The following is a 19,100-nucleotide window of genomic DNA, read 5'->3' as shown; positions in this document are numbered from 1 at the left end:
AAAGAGAACTTTTATTTCCCTCCTTCATTGAGAGGTTGTCCAACAGGTGTACAGATGTACAGGCCTTTGTCCCAATTACATTGCCCGCAGGAAAGAGCATGCAATCCAGAAGACAGTTATTTGCAGAAGTCACAAGACGCTCAAATATTTTTTTTTATCAAAAATGTAAGATAGCGCAAATAACCCTTTTTTAAATTCCAGTGGTTGCTATCCTGGTGGATATTTGCTTGAATGTAATTTTAGTCACAAAGTTTCTTCCTGTCGCTGGGGATTTAAAGAAACATGAGGCTTCAAATAGAGAAGAAAATATTACCATATAGCACTGACAGGGAAAAGCAGCTCTGATTATCGGAACATTTGAAGAATCTACATGAGGAGACACTTCTGATTTCCTCAGAAGTGAGGAAATCAGAAGGAAATGTGTCTAAATTAAAAATACCCACCTCTCCTTTCTGCTATTGATATGGCTTTGAACTCCCTTGCATGAATTGGAATAAACACATACACCCACATCACCACTAACACCTCTCAATCTCAGGTTAGTAAGTGAGCCATTTCCAGCGCCCCACATACATAAATACTCTCATTTACTATGTAACTTCTTATATTTACTACTTCATGGCTGTTTAGTTTTATGTTAACTTTTCAATATATTTTTATTCATCTTTCGTTCTGGTTTGTGCCATGTTGCATTTGGTAATCTAGATACACTTGAGACGTGTCTTTCCCCTTGAACAATTTTACTGATCCGATATTTTTTTCTTTTGTTGCGCCTTGGTCAGAAGCTTTAATACTCAATGCTCAATTTGAATCCTTACATTTTAAATTACCTTTGTTTTTTTTGACCACCTCATAAACCCTTTATAGCTTTATCTCGGTGTAACTCAACTGCTGTTTAGAAAAAATACGTCAAAATGGGTTATTTAGAATTACGTGGATATTATTGAATATTAAAGAAGTAACCTTTGAATTCAGCTTTAAATCTAAACCATTGACTGTAAGTTGTTCTTAAATTCAGCAAAATTCACTGGGCATGAAAAAAATCCTCAACCCATCAAAAGCTTTACACACCTAATGATCACCCCCACAAAATGTTTTTAGTTCCGTTTTAGATTTTTTTAAGTCGTTATTGTAAAGGCTTTTATTTTCCACTGTTCGCTCCATCCCCTTTTTGCAAAACAGAATATGCACAAACATTCGTCATATCTAGTTCATTAAACTATCAGGAAAAACATATGATAATTTGAAAAAACGGGGTGTCTAATGGTAAGTAATTTTTCTTTGTATGATCATATTATTATTATTATTATTATTATTATTATTATTATTATTATTATTATTATTATTAATAATAATAATAATAATAATAATAATAATAATAATAATAATAATAATAATAATTAGTGGTTATAATTCTGAAGTAAGGCTGCATGATTATGGCTAAAATAATGATCATGATTATTTATAATCATAATAATAATAATAATAATAATAACAATTGCATTATTTATATAGCACATTTAAAGAGTTTACAGAGTGCTTCGACAGAGAAATAAAAGCAGAGTGTTCAGATCATGAAATGAAAAGGCAAAGGAACATTAATAAACAGTAATTTAATTCATTCATTAAATTGTAAAAGCGGATAAAGAGACAAAAAAAACCAAAAGAGTAGATACAATATGATAATAAGAAATAAAGATAAAAGGGAAAAAAATAAATAAATAAATAAATAAGTAAAAATTGAAATAGTTAAGAAAGGGGGCAACATCACAGAAAGGCAGATCTATAAAAATGGGTTTTGAGAAGTGATTTAAAATAAGTCACTGACTCTGCTAGCCGTATCTCCTCAGGCAAGTCGTTCCAAAGCCAAGGGGCCCTGACATAAAATGTGCGGCCACCTTTAGTTTTAAGTCTAGAACAGCCAGAATGGAACAGCCAGAAGGGCCCCGCCCGCCTGAGGATCTAAGGTTGCGCACTGGCTCATACGGGGTCAAAATATAATTTATGTAACTGGGAGTCAGACCCAGACGTGCTTTAAAAGTGATCAGTAAAATCTTAAAATGGATTCTGAACCGAACAGGGAGCCAATGGAGAGAAGCCAGGATTGGGGTGATCTGATGTCATTTTTTGGAATTTTTTGGTTTCATGTGAAATTGATGGTGACAGTTTCAAAATTGCTTAAATAACTGTCAATGACCCTTCTAGCATGCACAGCTTGGTCAGGGGGTGTAATTTCCTGTCTTATATTCTCAGCTATTTTCGCAAAAAATGTTCTCACACAGCTCCTCACACATCTCTGCTGAGGCCTCAGTAAGATGGCAGGGGCGGAGGGCGTGATGACAGAGTCTTTTACCTTAAATAAATGGCTTGCAACAATCAGGCTAGAGAAGAAGGCTGCTCTTGCTTCTTTGACTGCCCGTTGATAATTGCGCATAGCGTCTTTCCAGATCTTTTTCCATTTCCATTCCTACCTCCTACCGTCTCTCCTCAGGTCCTGGGTGGATTTATTGAGCCGCGGCTGCGATGTTTTATTTGACTTTTAGTCCTTGTGTGGGGCGACAGAGTGCAGGGCAGTCAGACACGTATCATTAAAATGGGAGACGAGCTCCTCTGTGTTAAAAATCGGGATAAAAGGCAGTTAAAGGCAAAGCGGCAGCACTGAAAATCTCCGAAAACGCACTCGCTGACATAGAGTTAAAAACGCGGTTAAATGATCACCGGGTCCTTAGAATTAAGCATAAAACCAAGATGTTCATATGATGTACAACTGCTAATATGAAATGGAAGTGCTTTTAAAATCTTTTCTATAGATAAGAGAAAACAGAGCCTGGGTTGGTGGAGAAATGTGAATTAAATATGGGGACTGCAGTCCCCCTGACTTAACCAGGTCTCTGTGACGATTAAAAAGATCCAAATTATTAAAAGTCATAAAATCATGACATAAAAATTCTTTGTTATTGAGAGATCTGGTGTTTAAAAGACACAACGTTTACAGGTTTACAGATAGCAGCAGCAGAAGGTAACAGAGGTCGTTTAGGAACCTCGAATTATATTGTTTTGATGAGCCTTGAGGGGGCGTGATAATGAGTGTGCTCCCATCGGTCTACGAAAGGAAATGATGGCGGTTATGGTGGAAGGCATAACAACCCTGTCTAGGAGAGCCGAGTGGGATGCAGGAGTAGGTGATGGAGGAGGTGACTGTATAGTGGATGGGTGTGTGGGACTCACTGACTGTCAGGAGGTGAACGCGTTGCAGGGGAGCAGTGTGAATCCAATGTTTATTCGATTCGATTAGATTCAACTAATTGCCTTTGCACAGAGAACAAGTACTGAGGCAACAAAATGCATTTCTCTCGAACTGGTTTGGATGGAGGCGATCTTCTATGAAAAGTTCCAGTCTGACGTAGAAGGCGATGAAGTCGTCCGCGTCGGGGATGCCTCTGTTGCAGCCGTAGCCCTCCAGCTGGATGTGCAGCATCAGGCCTGACATAGTGCACCGCTTGTTCACATTTAAAACACTGTTTACGAGGCCGACAAAATCCTCTTTAAGTTTCTCCGATTGCTGCGTTTTCAGGTCGTTGGTGCCCGCACGCACCACGACAGCGCAGACAGGCGGGTGATGGTTAAGCAGCTGCGGGATGGCGATGTTAATGTCCCAGACGGACGGACCGCGGATGACCCAGCGACCAATAGTATGATGATGTCATAAAGCGTCTTACTATTAATCTCATCTCGTTCATTTTGTTTACAAAAGTTTACCTGCCAGTTAACCACTATAGCTGAAAATTTTTTGGTCAAAGTCGTTCGGTTTTTCACTAATATCTGCTGCGTATGTGGATCGATTTGCGTGAAATTTAAACCGCAAGATCCTTGGGACATAGCGGTTCAACCAAGGCATCACCGTGTTCGTGTCCGAAGTTGGTTTTCCAGATAGTTTTAGGTTTCAAAATTCCGAGAATATTTCCAAGAACAATTTTCGGGCTGGACCCCAAATATTAATAATCATAATCATGATCATAATAAAGCAAGACCATGTAATAATGTAAGAAATATAATAATATAAGGAAATAAAGGGCTTTGTTTCAATTTTAATTGGCAATGAGAAGATAGTATCTTATCTAAACTTCCAAACAAAGCGATCACCTGATGACGTCAAACGCGTCACCGCTACCGCACCGGAAGTGTTTGTGAAAGACTTAAAAGCAGGCTAGCTAGCTAGCGTTAGCTGTCAGTTCTAGCCAGTTATTGTGCAGGAATGGAGGTGACACGGAGAAGTAAGTAGCTCGAGTCCGCGCCGGGGCCGCGTTTGTCCGCTGTGCGCGCACGGAATCTTAAAGTAAACCTTGAAATGTCGCCGGTTGCTGCCGGCGAACGTTCGTGCAGCGTTGTTGCCGACTGTGTTGCTAGCGTCGCCGTGTGACTGATTCCTCTCCTTTCCCCTTTTCATCAAAAGATTTTAAAGATTGTTTAAGCACCGTCTACGGCGCCATAGAGGAGGCGGATTTCCTCGCAATAGATGGAGAGTTTTCTGGTAACGTCCCGACGAGTTTTGCGGCGCATTGCCTCTATGAAAGTACATAGATGAAATGCAATGTGTGTGTGTGTGTGTGTGTGTATATATATATATATATATATATATATATATATATATATATATATATATATATATATATATATACGTTCAATTCCACAGGAATCAGTGACGGTCCCAACGTCAGTGCACTGACCAACGGGCTGGACACCCCAGAGGAGCGGTACACCAAGCTGAAGAAGGTCTGCTCTGCTCTTCCATCGCCCTGCACACGTTGCCCCTTCCCTGCCTTTTTTTCATCACTCTTGACTGTATGGCTTCCGTCTCCCTCTCTCATTCTTCAGCATTCCATGGACTTTCTCCTGTTCCAGTTTGGCCTTTGTACATTTAAGTACGTGCCTGCGGAGTCAAAGTGAGTGTGCAAAATGTGATCTTACCAAGGTTGGATAAATAGATGCAGAAATTGAACTTTGGCTTTGCTTGACTAGAGTAGTAGGTCAAAATTCCCTATACCTATAATCCCAACGCCGACTATCGTCTGGGATTAATAATACGTTTTATCTTAATGTCTTGTTGTGAGCAGAAGTCATTTTCCGAAGCGTATATATGCAGCTTTGAGTCAGGACACCAAGACCCTTTACATTGTTTTTCCCTAGATTCACTCATTGATACACCGATGGCAGAGGCAGCCATTAAGGCACCAACATGGGGAGCAGTTTGGGGTTCAGTGTCTTGTTCAAGGACACTTTGACATGTCTTAAACTTGTTATTGTGCATGTCAAGCATAATTTATGGAGAAGCCACAAGTGTATTCAAAAAATAATAAAAATTAATAAACCCTCAAATTTACAAGAAGCTGAATGGATAATCCATACTGCTGATGTCCCCAGTCTTCTCTTTCAAAACATACCTGCTTTCAAAATGTACATCCTTCCTCATTCATGTAAACGCTTGCCTATCTCACCACAAAAGTATGGCTATGTTGGCTGGTTATGAAATTGGTGATTATGTCCAGATACTTTCAATGTTCTCATGCAAGGAAGTCTAAATTAGCTGCTCGCATTTGGTGTTCACACACAGATAATCTGGTTTGTGTCTTCACTTGTTGGAGCTTAAGCACACACTTCTAGGATAAGGCCCTGACGGAAGCTATGCATCTCTACCAATAATTTTTTTTTTTTTCTCTTTTCTCCACAGGTACATCATTAAGTCTTTTAATTTTTATATATTCCCAAAGCCCCTCAACAGAGCATCCCCCGACATAAAATTCATCTGTCAAGTAAGTCGAACTGTCCTTTGAATGATAAAGTAACTAACAAAAGGCTTTAGAAACAGACGTTACTTTTAAGTCCACTCACACAATTGTGAGTATCCATGGCAGGAATGCACTTATTTTTTGTGAAGAGCAGGAACTCTTTTGTACTTGCCAAAATAATGTACTGGAATCAGCTGTAAAATTAAACTGGCACTAAATTACAAAATTAGCATTGCAAAACTGTCATGAAATAAAATGTAACCTGGAATTGTCTTGCTTTGAGTGGGAGCTCTACACATCCATGTTACATTAGTATCGAGAGTGGCCACATTATTGTACTTGATAATGGAATATTTGCATCCCTAATGGTGGCTATGAAAGTAATTGTTTCAATTACTATCATATTATCTCTGTGTGAGGGGGTCGAAATTGTTTGGAAGAAGTAACCTAAAAGTGGTTTATTATTCTGCCATTTCAGAGCTCCAGTATTGACTTTCTCGCCAGTCAGGGCTTTGACTTTAACAAGGTATTTTGTCACGGTGAGTGGAATTCCGTCTGGTTGTATGACGTTAACATTTCCTGCCGTTTTCCGAATACTATCTCCTTTATTTATTTATTATATTAAACTGGCATACTTGTTGAACAAGGGGGGAAAAAAATGACCGTTTGTTTTCATAGGGATCCCATACCTGAATCAGGAAGAAGAAGCCCACTTGAGGGAACAGACAGAGGAGAGAAGGAACCAACAATCTAACGGAGCAGGGACACAGTCGTACATCTCTCCATCTTCTAAAGGTCCAGCACATGTACCAGAAGAACATAAAGACTTCATCAACAAAGTTGTGTAAGTGATTATTGTATTTGCTAAAAATATTTGCAAACTGATTATCTCAACAGACCAGTATGAATCTGACATTCAAACTTAACTTGATTATTTTGATAATTGTCCTTTATGATCGGGTGTTGTGTAACAATGCTCTCATTTATCAACTCTAAATTATAAGGGTATTTTATATTATCAGCATTTGAACTGTTTGTGTATACACCTTTCGATGGAAAGTAAGTATTGTAAAACTTGGCATTCTGTCCCAAAATGTACTGTTTGGTAGAACACATGCAAATTTAGTCTTGCACAGGAAGAGATTACAATTGCATTGGAATGGTAGCCAAAAACCCATTTGATACAAAAAATATTTACCCTAATCCTTGATACCATAATTATGGTGAGCGTTTGCCCTACTTGAAAACAGGATTCACGAGAAGTCAATAAACATGTTAATCGCTAAAATCATCAGCAAGAAATACTCTTGGGACATCAGCACCCGTTCTTCTAATTTTACTGTCGTTATTTAAGAGTGTTGATAGGATGGAGTTCATGTTACAGACATTTAACTAATAAACTAATACCACAAACATTATTATGGATCCTGCAGAAAGTAACTTTATAGAATATTACAACTAATATTACCTCAGCTATTAATGTTAGCTAGTGCTAAACGGCGAAAGAAAACACACACCTTTACCATTTTTTAAATACTTTCGAATAATTTTGTTTCTGTTGTCTGCAGTTTTGTCCTGGACAGTTGGTATTGATGCGGCGCTTTTAATTTTTTTTAATAAGATTTGTGCCGGTCTGTGCAGCCAACAACAGAGCAGTCCTCATGCTTAGCTCTTAGCGTCGACACAATGCTAGCGTGTCCGGCCCTTGCAAGGAAAAAATGGCGCTCCTTCGCAAACTTAGTTCTCAAGCCGTGGGTGCAGATAAGAGATGGGGGCCGGTACAATTCTAATTCTAATCACTTGATATAGGAGGGAAAGGCAAATCTGAACAGCTCGTTAAATCACATGTTTTCTTACCTAGACAGCCCACAAAAACACTGACTGGGTTGTTTCAGTTTGGGTGTTAGTAGGCCCATCAGAGACCAAAGTGTATGTGCACAAGCACTGGAAAAGTGAATTTTTCATAATGTAACTTTTTTTTTTTTTTTTTTTTTTAAGCTAAAGCTGGCCGAATAGACAATCTTAAGCTCAAGGACACATCCTTTGCCGTTTACTTCCTGAGTTCTTTTTGACCACTTGGACATTTTTCTTCCACAGAGAAAAGGTGGAGGTCTTGTTCACCAACTCTGAGAAGACTGTAGAGTTGGAGCCATGCACTGGGTAATGTAGCCTTCTGCTTCCCACTCAAATGCCATATTTCCATTGAAGTGTCGCTGTTTTTGTTTCTTTTAATTAAATTAATTTCATATGCTACCACAGGTTTCAGCGAAAGCTGATATACCAGACTCTTAACTGGAAGTGAGTGGAGATTTTTCATTATGATTACTATAGTTGTGTTGTAACAATATATCTAAATCTATGTAATCGCATAAAAATATATGCACACACATAATGAAGATTCAAGATTCAAGATTTTTTTTATTTGTCACATACATATACATACTTCCATACATATATGCAGTGAAATGTAATGCAACGCACCCGGTGATAGCACACAATATGTCCTAGGAAAAAATAAAAAATAAAATAAAATGAAAAGTAGAAAATTCCTTTCTAATAGACCGACTAACTGACTCCTAAAACGTAATACAGTAAGTGGAATACTTATAGAATAAGATAAAAATATAAAGAATAAAATACAATAAAAATAAGTTGAAATAAAAAAATAAATAAAAATAAATAAATAAAAATGAAGTACACAACCTCATATGTCCTCAGTCACATTTCTTATTTTCCCATGGTTTTCCAAACCTAACAAGTGGGAGTAGTCTGTACGCTATCGTCGTCTCGGCCTCCTCCCGCCGATGCAGCTGCAAGAGCAAGAACAGCGCCTCATTGTCCTTAGTGTGTCGAGACTACCTTATCTACAATATGTATAAATCTGTGACGTCAAACTGACCATATATTCTGACTCCCTGAAAATAAACTGTACGTCTCAGAGAGCTGCTCCTTAGCACATCTCTGATCCGACACTTGTACAAGTAAAAACCAGTATGTCTTCCTCTTTATTTAAAACCATCGACTGACAAACTGCAGATTAAAGTCACCCTTTATTTCTGTAACAGTGTCAGGGGCCTGCAAGAGCCTAATGCTTGTTCTGCTCCTACAGGTTTCCCAAAGGACTTCATGTGGAAACCATAGAGACAGAAAAGGTAATGATATATACAGTGTATAAAAACTCAGTGTTCACTTTATTAGGTACACCTGTACAATCCCATACACCAGCTCTGCAATGATTTCTACTCCTATGAAGTTTATAATGTTCAGTTTTTGGTGACATAGTTGGAAATGTGTAAATTCAATAATATGTTTATGACTGTCATAGTTAAATGTGGTGTTGTACTGAACTACATTATATTGAGAGGTGCTTCTAATTTTTTGTCCTTCTACCGATTAACATACAGACAGAATATTACGGTAGTCAACCAGGCGCGATGGTGCCGTGCACATGCGCAGCGTGGTTTTCCACCAGCTACATTTAGAGAGGAGCATTGGAAACAACAGCAACTTAGGTATTTCTTTAGCACAGTTTGATAATACTGTGATGCGTGGCGGGGTTGACCGGACAGACACAATGAAGGAGACGCAGACGGACCTGGGATCGCCGTGTCCCTTTTTATCACAGTTTTCTTCAGACACTCTCTCCTTTCACACTATCCGGAACACCCCCCTCAAATCAGATACACGTATGCACATAATAGCAACCTACCATAACTTGAACCCGGGGCCAAGACCCGAACCAGCGACCGCGGGGCCAAGACCCGAACCAGCGAGCCCCAGCCCCAGCCCCCACAACCACACCCTGAACCAGCCTGCTACAGGTACTCCCCGGGAGCACGTCCCCCCCCGGAGACAGGCCAGCTCAACTAAGGTAAAGGAGCGGGTGCCACCACTCAGACCACCTAACTCCCCCCTGGGCCCCAGGATCCCCCAAGTTTTTGGATATTGACAATAGTTTTTCCATTGAGATGTAATCTATTAATAACTGCAACCATTGGGATGTGGTGAGATTCTCTCTTTTTACAATTGAGTAATATTGTTTTCTATGCAGTTGTTAAGGCGTTCAAAATTGGTTGGTGGTGTTTCATTGGTGGGTCGAGTGAGGAGAGGTCACTGAGAAGACAAAGACGGAGAGACTGGAATGCTGCAACCCAGAAGGGTTGATAGCTTCTTGGTGATGTTGGTCCAGAATGCTAGGATAGGTGGGCAGAGCCAGAAGGCATGAAAGTAGTCTTCTCTGGTATCAAGGGAACAATGTGAGCAAATGTCTTCATCCACAAAACCCATTTCGAACATTTTGTGATATGGGCTCTGTGCAACATCTTATATTGGATGAGTTAAGAGTCATAGAAACGGTGTTGTCGCAAATAAGCTTCCACAGGTTGATATCGGTGGGGACAGCAAGGTCTCTTTCACATTTCATTGTAGGTAAAGATAAGGTGTCATCTGTTTTTAATAAAAGTTTGTATAGTCTGGAAAAGGGATTTTTCAAGTGACCGATATGAGTGAGATGTTCAATCATTTGAGGTGGTTGTAGGATGTTGTTCGTCAATTTGAGTTTAAATTTTAGAGACTGCTGGAATTGAAGGAAGCTGTGGCCACCGATATTTATACCTTTTGGGTTAAGGTTGGGAAGGATATCAGCGAATTGTTTTCAAAAATGTGTTCCAGATGAGTAAGTCCTTGTGTTTTCCAAGACCTAAAGATTATTGGTCTGTTTTTAACCAGGAAATCTGGGTTGTGCCAGGTTGGCGTGAATTTGTTTGGCGATAGTGTGACCACTGAGTTTGAGGAATTTCCACCAGGTTGACAGAGTTGTTGCGATAAATGGGTTTTTAAAGAAATTGTGTTTCCTTATCGATTCAGTAAGGAATGGGAGATTGGATAATAACTCCTGACATTCAGATTCAATGTCTCGCCATCCATGGGCCAATTGTTGCTCTGGTTATAACCATTTAATTATAAAGTGAAGATGGTTTGCTAGATAGTAATATCCTAAGTTTGGGGCTGCTTGACTTCCGCAGTCTTTGTTTTTCTGTAGTGTTGCTAGTTTAATTCTCGGTTTGTTGTATTTCCAATAAAATCTGTTGACTATTGAGTCTAGAGTATTAAACCAATGCTGTTGGTTGCACTGGGGTCATTGAAAATACATAGTTTATTTTTGGAAGTATATTCATTTTCACTGCTGCTATCCTACCAATTAGTGAGATGGGTAGGTTGTTCCATCGAATGAGGTCTTCTTCAATGGATTTGAGCAGTGAAGTTAAGGGTAAACAAATCTGATAGATGGTGGAGATATCAATACCAAGGTATCTAATATTGCCCGTTGTGATGGTTAAGTGAAGTTTCTGGGTTGCAGCATTACAGTCCCCCCCCCCCCACTGAGTGGTAAGACTGTGGTTTTAGTCCAATTTATTAAATAGTCTGAGATAGCTGAGAATTTAGATATAAGATTGAACACCTTCAGTAGGGATGATATAGGGTTCCGTATATACAACAAGATATCGTCTGCGTACAAACTGATTTTGTGAACAGAGTTTCCTGTTTGTATGCCTACAATATATTTGTTTTGACGGATGGTCGCCGAGAGGGGTTCAATAAAGATGGTGAATAGTAAAGGGGAGAGCGGATATCCTTGTCTTGTGCCACGTTGTAGAGTGAAACGCTGTGAAGTGTAACCACTGGTGATGACAGAAGGAAATGGAGAGTTGTAGATGATTCTGATCCATTGAATGAGTGACTCTCCAAAGCCAAATTTGTTGAGGATTGAAAAGAGATTTTCGGCATCTAAAGAGGCAATTATAGTATTGAAGTTGTTCCTTTGAGATATGCTGATCAGACTGAATAAACGACTCATATTGCTGGATGAGTGTCTGCCTTTGACAAAGCCTGTTTGGTCTGGGTGAATTATAAATGGAATTACTTTTTCAATTCTGTTGGTTAGTGTTTTACTTATCTTAAGGTCGCAATTAATAAGGCTTATAGGTCTATAATTGGGGGTGAGGGTTGGGTCCTTATTGGGTTTGAGCAATACCGAAATGAGAGCAGTATTCATGTGCGGAGGTATGGTTGAGGTTGACTTGACCTCTGTAGCCATTCTGATGAATAATGGGGAGATAAGTGGCCAGAAGTATTTATAAAATTCCACTGGGTAGGCATTTGATTCAGGTGATTTATTGTTGGGCATACAGAAGAGCGCTTTCCTGAGTTCTTCAAGAGTAAGTGGTTGATTTAAGGTGGTAGCCTGTTCCGTCAAAAGTTTAGGAAGGTCAATATTATCAAGGAATGAGTGAATGTTTGATATATTCGATTCATTATCCGAGTGATATTGGTTATTATAAAAGTCTTTAAATATGTTATTGATGTCTTGCGGGAAATATATTATTCTACCCTGTGAATCTTTTAATTTACCTGATTTGTCATTAAATTCTAAATAATTTGCCCTTGTTCGTTGCATAAGTAATTGTGTCTTTTGCTGGATGATAGTATCAGGTTGAGATGTAATTGTCCGGATCTCATTTGGGATTTGCTCAGAGGATGAGTGGGCTTGTTGGGAGTGCAACTCCTTTAGTCACTGTTCGAGTTTATTTTGGCATTCTTGTCCTTTTCTTTTTCTTGTGAGTGGAGAATGAAATACTACCTCTTAGAACTGCCTTAACTGTTTCCCAAAGTAAGGATGGTGATATTTGTGGGGAGTCCTTCAGTTCAATGAAGGAAGTCCATTCTCTGGAAAAGAAATGGTTAAATTGTTTCTCTGTCAAAAGTGAGATGTTAAACCGCCACCTGCTGGGAGGGTTCCGGTTTGTTTCATTTATTAGCTTGAAACGAATTGGCCCATTATCGGAAATTACAATAGGGTGGATTTCTGGATTAGTGATTTTGGACAGTGTGGAGTTACTTGTCAAAAGGTTGATTCTAGAGAAACTTTGGCGGGGTGGTGAATAATATGTGTATTCTCTAGAATGTGGGTTATTTGATCGCCAACAATCCCCAAGAGCAAGATCACTCGTATTGTTTTATAATGTCAGACGAACACCGGGATTTGTGAATATTTCTGGCTTGAACGGTCTAAATTTGGATCCAGTACTATGTTGAAGTCTCCTCCCAATATGATAATTGATTCAGAGAATTCCAAGAGTTTTGAAAATATATTGTGAAAGACATTTGGGTCATCCTCATTGGGGCCATAAATATTAGCTATGGTCAATTTGACGTTTGATGTTTTTGATGTTTTCTGCACCATTCTAATTAACTCTAGAGACTGTGGTCTGTAGAAATCCCAGGAAAACAGCAGTTACAGAAATATTCAAATCACACATCAAGTTCAACAACTGGCTGTTCACTTCTGCATAATATCTTCCACCCCTTGACAGATGCCATTGGAACAAGATGATCAATGGTGTTTACTTCACCTGTCATTGGTTTTAATGTTGTGACTGATTGATCAGCCACAACATTAAAACAACTGACAGGTGATGTAAATAACATTGATCATCTTGTTCCAATGGCACCTTGAATAACATTGATGTTATTCAGTTCACAAGTTGATGTTTTGGAAGCAGGAAAAATGACAAGGGCCAAATTGTGATGGCTAGACTACTGGGTCAGAGCATCTCCAAAATGGCAGGTCTTGTGGGGTGTTCCCGGTATGCAGCAGTTAGTACCTACCAAAAGAGGTCCAAGGAAGGACAACCGGTGAACCAGCGACAGGGTCATGGCCGCCCAAGGCTCATTGATGCACGTGGGGAGCGAAGTCTAGCCCTTCTGGTCGGATCCTACAGCAGAGGAACTGTAGCACAAATTGCTGGAAAAAGTTAATGCTGCTCTAAGCTGCTCTGATATGAAGGTGTCAGAACACCGTGCATCACAGCTTGCTGCGTATTGGGCTGCGAAGTTGCAGACCAGTCAGTGTCCATGCTGACTCCTGTCCTCCACTGAAAGAGCCTACAATTGGCATCTGAATGTCAGAAATGGAGCAATGGAAGAAGGTGGCCTGGTCTGATGAATCACGCTTTCTTCTACCATGTGGATGGCCGGGTACGTGTGTCGTTTACCTGGGGAAGAGATGGCACCAGGATGTGCTATGAGAAGAAGACAAGCCGACGGAGACAGTGTGATGCTCTGGACAATGTTCTGCTGGGAAACCTTGGGTCATGGCATTCATGTTGATGTTACTTTAATATGTACCACCAACCTAAACATTGTTGCAGACCAAGTACACCCTTGATGGCAATGGTATTCCCTGATGGGAGTGGCCTCTTTCAGCAGGATAATACATGATGCCACAATGCAAAAATTGTTGAGGAATGGTTTGACACGCGATAAGAAGTTCAAGCTGTTGACTTGGCCTCCAAATGTTCTGTTTGCGTGCTCTGGATAAAACATGAATGTCAACTGTTACTTTCCAGAAGGAGCGCTATATCCAGATCAGCAAAGTGGATGATGAGGAAAGGAGGAGGAGAGAGCAACGAAAACTGGAGAAGGAGCAGGTTGGTTTCCAGATTGTTTGTTGTGTGGACTTCATTTCTTGAAGTGGTCACATTTAATTTATTAAAATATATTTATTTTTTGCAACAGGAAGAGTTAAATGATGCAGTAGGTTTCTCCAGAGTCATCCACGCCATTTCTAAATCTGTAAGTGCACGACGCCTTTCCTTTAGTTCCTCTTGGCTGCGAAAGCATATTGAGGCCTTCAGTTTTGAGTTATCAATGAGGCAGCTCTGACTCTGGTCTTTGAGAAAATGTGCAGAATTCAGATGTGTTGTAGTGTTACATGTGATATCTGTTCTTGTCCCCACCTACCAGGGAAAGCTTGTAGTTGGCCACAACATGCTGCTGGACGTCATGCACACGATCCACCAGTTCTACTGCCCTCTACCACAGGTACACATGCAAGATGGAGCCACCCACTGTGGGTGTTGCTTAAAATGTTTTTGTAGGCACTGTATTACTGCTTTCTTCTTAGTGAAATTAGTCATTTTTTATCCTATCTAGGATCTTCAAGACTTCAAGGAGGTCACAATGTGTGTCTTCCCAAGGTCAATAGCTTTTCTTTCTCATGCAGTAGTTTAAAAAAAGATTCCCACTGTACTCATCTATTTGTTTTTTGATCCATTTTTCACAACCTATTGATTGTCCCTCCCCAACAGGCTTTTGGACACAAAGCTGATGGCCTCCACTCACCCTTTTAAGGTGACTGATCCCATTGCCCTGTAGTATTGCTTAAAGAAAAACTTTGTGTGTGTGTGTGTGTGTGTGTGTGTGTGTGTGTGTGTGTGTGTGTGTGTGTGTGTGTGTGTGTGTGTGTGTGTGTGTGTGTGTGTGTGTGTGTGTGTGTGTGTGTGTGTGTGTGTGTGTGTGTGTGTGTGTGTGTGTGTGTGTGTGTGCTAAGTATTTTAAATTGATTCAGTATTGAGAGAATAGCTATAGCCGTGCACTGGCCTTGGTTACTGACATGCTGTTTACATGACACTCTAGGAAATGGTCAACATCACATCTCTGGCAGAGCTGGAGAAACGGCTGAAGGAGGGCCCTTTCAAGTCACCGAAAGTTGGTAAGAAAATAGTCTGATATAGATGAAACCATTACTCTGCTGAACATCCATCTTCACCGCACTCCTTGTTTCTCACCTCCGTGGTTCTGACAGAGGCGGCAGAAGGCTTCCCCAGTTACAACACGGCCCAGGAGCAGCTCCACGAGGCGGGTTACGATGCCTACATCACTGGCCTGTGTTTCATCTCTATGGCAAACTACCTTGGTAAAGCACATTTCTCAGAAGTGATGTTTACTTCACATGAAAGTTATGCAGCTCATGAGGCTTTATTTCATTTTTTTACTTCCCTGCCCTCTTTAGGTTCATTCTTAACCCCTCCCAAAGCTCACATCTCTGCTCGCTCTAAACTAATTGAGCCGTTCTTCAACAAGTAAGCGATTTGTCTTCATTCCTCTGCTAGTGAAGTTGCTGTTTTCTTTATTTAAAAAATGTATATCCTTTTTATTTCTGTCTTCTACAGGCTTTTCCTGATGAGGATAATAGATATTCCCTACCTCAACATGACCGGACCAGACTGTGAGTGAAACGCACTTAACTCTGTAAACATACTAAGCGTTTGCACATATGCTGGATACTTTGGGTGGAACCGTGGCTTATATTATATGTTAAAGTTCAGCATTGCAAGCCCCACCCCCAAAGTTCCTGGACTTTTCAAAAATACTACCCCGCCCAGCAGGGACTCTTATTTGGTTCCTGGGACTTTGTCTCTGGAACTTCATTTAGACTCTGGTCCTTGCGGTGGAAACACAAGAGTTCCTGCGGTCGACTGAAATGCTCCCTTTCATAAAAAATCACATTTCCTTAAAAAAAAATAATAATAATAAATAATTTTTTTTTTTTCTCCCACAGTGCAACCCAAGCGAGACCATGTTCTCTACGTCACCTTTCCAAAAGAATGGAAGACCAGTGACCTCTACCAGCTCTTCAGTGCCTTTGGTAAAACAAACTTATTCTGCGGTTTTATGATCATCTGTCCCGCTGCCCTGTGCAATAACTGTGCTGTGATGTGTTACCTAGGTAACATCCAGGTGTCATGGATCGATGACGTGTCAGCTTTTGTCTCTCTAAGTCAAACGGATCAGGTCCAGATAGGTGAGGTTCAACCCGCATCAGACCAGGCTTTAAAAAGGACCTGCTGTGGCTTACCGTCTTCACCCTGTTTTCTACAGCCATGAACACCAGCCGCTACGCAGAGAGCTACCGCATCCAGACTTATGCAGAGTACCTCAAGGGGAAGGAGAAGCCGAGCCAGCCCGCTCGCTCGTGGGGAGAGGACGGCTGGGTTAAACCCCAGTACGGCTCCACTCCAGCTGGAAGCGGTTATACCAGGTACACCCCTTGATGTGCACACAATTGGTATTTAAAGTTCTAGGAGCAACCCTACTCCACGGTGCCGAAAGTTTTTATTTAAGAAAATGTTTGTGTGGCTGTCCTATTTTGTGTTGTGTCGAAGGACTCTGGGGAAGCGTAGCATCAGTCCCACTCAAGCAGAACAGGGGGCCGGGGAGGTTGAAGTCACAGACTGCTGGAATCAGTATCTACATTCAGACGGCACGGGAGGCAAGAAGATAAAGACGGATGGTGCGTTCATAATATCGAATATCATATATAACAGACAGATTCCATATCATTGTTTCCTGAATATCCCTGAGGGATTAATGAAGTGTTTATCATATGCAAGGTTAAGTGTGTTGTTGTCTTCCCAGATACATGTTCTCAAACATACGCAGGGGTTGTTGACAGCCGGACCTCGGAGGGATGGCTAAAGACACAGTAGGTTCAACGCACACATTTGTTTGGTGTGCACAACTTCATCTCTCAGGTTCTGTGGATATTCTATACTGAGTCGATGTTTTGAATAAACTTTCGTTCTGTGGCTGATGTTCCCTTTGAGGTCTGCGTCGGATTCATCGGGGTTAAGTCCAATCCAAGAAGAAGAGAGTCCCGAGGGCACAGCTCCAGACGCAGGAAACACCTGGCAGAACCCCCTGAGCCACCAGGCCAAGAAGGGTCGAAAGAACAAGAAAAGGAAGAATGAAGGTGTGTATCTTGTCACTAGATGATTCACAAATTAAAAAGATGAGTATTAAACTGTATTATAATATATATTATTTAATAAAAAATGACTGATAAAAATAAGAACCAGAAAATAGATGGGTAGATCACATCTGGCCACAAATGCAACCTTTGTCTGATTTTTGAAACTGAAATCATGCACACCAAATATAATGCAGAATATATTATTTAACTTTCTTTTGGTGCAAACTGTGGAAAAATATGGAGACAAAGTCAATTTGTCATTTAATACCATCAGTCTATTCTGATTGATTGGCCAGTGTGTTCTGGTCTCTCTCTCTCTCTCTCTCTCTCTCTCTCTCTCTCTCTCTCTCTCTCTCTCTCTCTCTCTCTCTCTCTCTCTCTCTCTCTCTCTCTCTCTCTCTCTCTCTCTCTCTCTCTCTCTCTCTCTCTCTCTCTCTCTCTCTCTCTCTCTCTCTCTCTCTCTCTCTCTCTCTCTCTCTCTCTCTCTCTCTCTCTCTCTCTCTCTCTCTCTCTCTCTCTCTGGGGTTTATTTGTCACAAAGCAAACAAGTGCATTAAACTGTAACTAAAGTTTTTTTTTTTTTAATGTTTTTGTTTCTCTTCAGCTGTTGTGCAGAGGACTTTGTATGTGTATTATTTGTTTTTAATCAAGAGCTTTTCAGGTGAACCCCAGAACTTACAGAGCAGAAGGAAAATTGCATTTATTTCTAGTAACTTATTTATCTCTATAGGTGCTGAATCAACAACATCCCTTTTTGATGTCCCTGAAGTTTGGTAGCGAGGGTTAAGGCGTGGGAGGACGCCCCACTTCTCCAAGGTGCTGGGTACTCAGTACTCGGGTATCGGTTATTTGGCACTTGAGACCCTATTATTTGGAGGTGCACTTAAATGGGATTTGGTGCGTTGCCCCCAGTACTTTCACTTCTTCGACTCGTGGCTAGTTACCATGACTACCAGGCGACTAATTTGACTGGACTACTGAAGGTGAAGACAAAAGCCATAAGACAGCAGCCATTTTGTTAGCTCGTAACAGAGGAGCAGGGAACTCTTCTGCATTAGGCCACATCTCTAAATCTCATTTGATGTCATATTCTCACGTGTTAAAGACTGGAAACTGCACTTCAGTGATGCTCTCCAGTTTGAACCACTCCAATTTTAACCATATGACCTCTTTAGTCTTATATTCTGTGTGTTTGTATGACTGTTTGTGCATGTGTGGGAGATGTTCTGTTTCTTTGGATGCCTGAATATCAATTTCAAAAATGTGTCAATCTTAAATTACACTTAATTAGCCCTGTAGTTTATACATTTTATTTTATAGTAAATCCAATCATACTATTTTTTTTTTCCATTTTAATGTATTGTTTCTGTCAACTTCTCCAATTTTATTAAATCAAAGCTTGTCAATAATGTGATATTTATTATTGGTGGCATTTATTTTGGCCCTTTAATTAGAGGAGCTTGTGATGTTTATTTTGTATGGAATGTTTTTCTTTCACTATCGTTTTGTGTTTTTGTAACTCCCTGCAACTATGTCAAAGTATGTTCTAATACAAAATGTATAAACGTTAAGAATACGTGTACATTTTTGTATAAGCAAACAAATATTTCCTTACAGAGGAAGGAAAAAATAAAAGAATGTTCTTAGTATCCCTGTTTTGTTTATTCTGTCCTTGGCTAAACTCACAGAAAGTTGGTCTCGGAAGATTCAGCCTAACCTGG

At 40.2% G+C, this 19,100-nt stretch overlaps 1 protein-coding gene across 2 annotated transcripts; it reads left to right on the top strand.

Moving 5' to 3' along the window:
* The first annotated feature begins 4,237 nt into the window (after positions 1-4,237).
* On the top strand, positions 4,238-18,974 carry parn (poly(A)-specific ribonuclease (deadenylation nuclease)). Of its 2 annotated transcripts, XM_079999247.1 has the most exons (26): positions 4,238-4,274; positions 4,454-4,531; positions 4,694-4,773; positions 4,876-4,943; positions 5,729-5,810; positions 6,265-6,325; positions 6,465-6,630; positions 7,884-7,946; positions 8,046-8,084; positions 8,896-8,938; positions 14,195-14,275; positions 14,364-14,420; positions 14,592-14,669; positions 14,781-14,824; positions 14,936-14,978; positions 15,264-15,339; positions 15,433-15,543; positions 15,640-15,709; positions 15,800-15,855; positions 16,189-16,275; positions 16,357-16,431; positions 16,509-16,668; positions 16,793-16,920; positions 17,046-17,112; positions 17,234-17,379; positions 18,110-18,974. In XM_079999247.1, the coding sequence occupies exons 1-26, from the start codon at positions 4,256-4,258 to the stop codon at positions 18,154-18,156; spliced, it is 2,025 nt and encodes a 674-aa protein (XP_079855373.1). In that variant the 5' UTR covers positions 4,238-4,255; the 3' UTR covers positions 18,157-18,974. The 2 variants fall into 2 exon arrangements, with proteins under 2 accessions (XP_079855373.1, XP_079855374.1); XM_079999248.1 differs by lacking the exon at positions 6,265-6,325 and having other exon boundaries at positions 6,485-6,630.
* The last annotated feature ends 126 nt before the right edge of the window (positions 18,975-19,100 follow it).

This window comes from Zeus faber (genome assembly GCF_960531495.2).
Source record: "Zeus faber genome assembly, chromosome: 4".
In the NCBI taxonomy this organism is placed as follows: Eukaryota; Metazoa; Chordata; class Actinopteri; order Zeiformes; family Zeidae; genus Zeus; species Zeus faber.
Note: the sequence above shows the minus strand (reverse complement) of the source record. Positions and strands in the feature narration are given on the sequence as shown.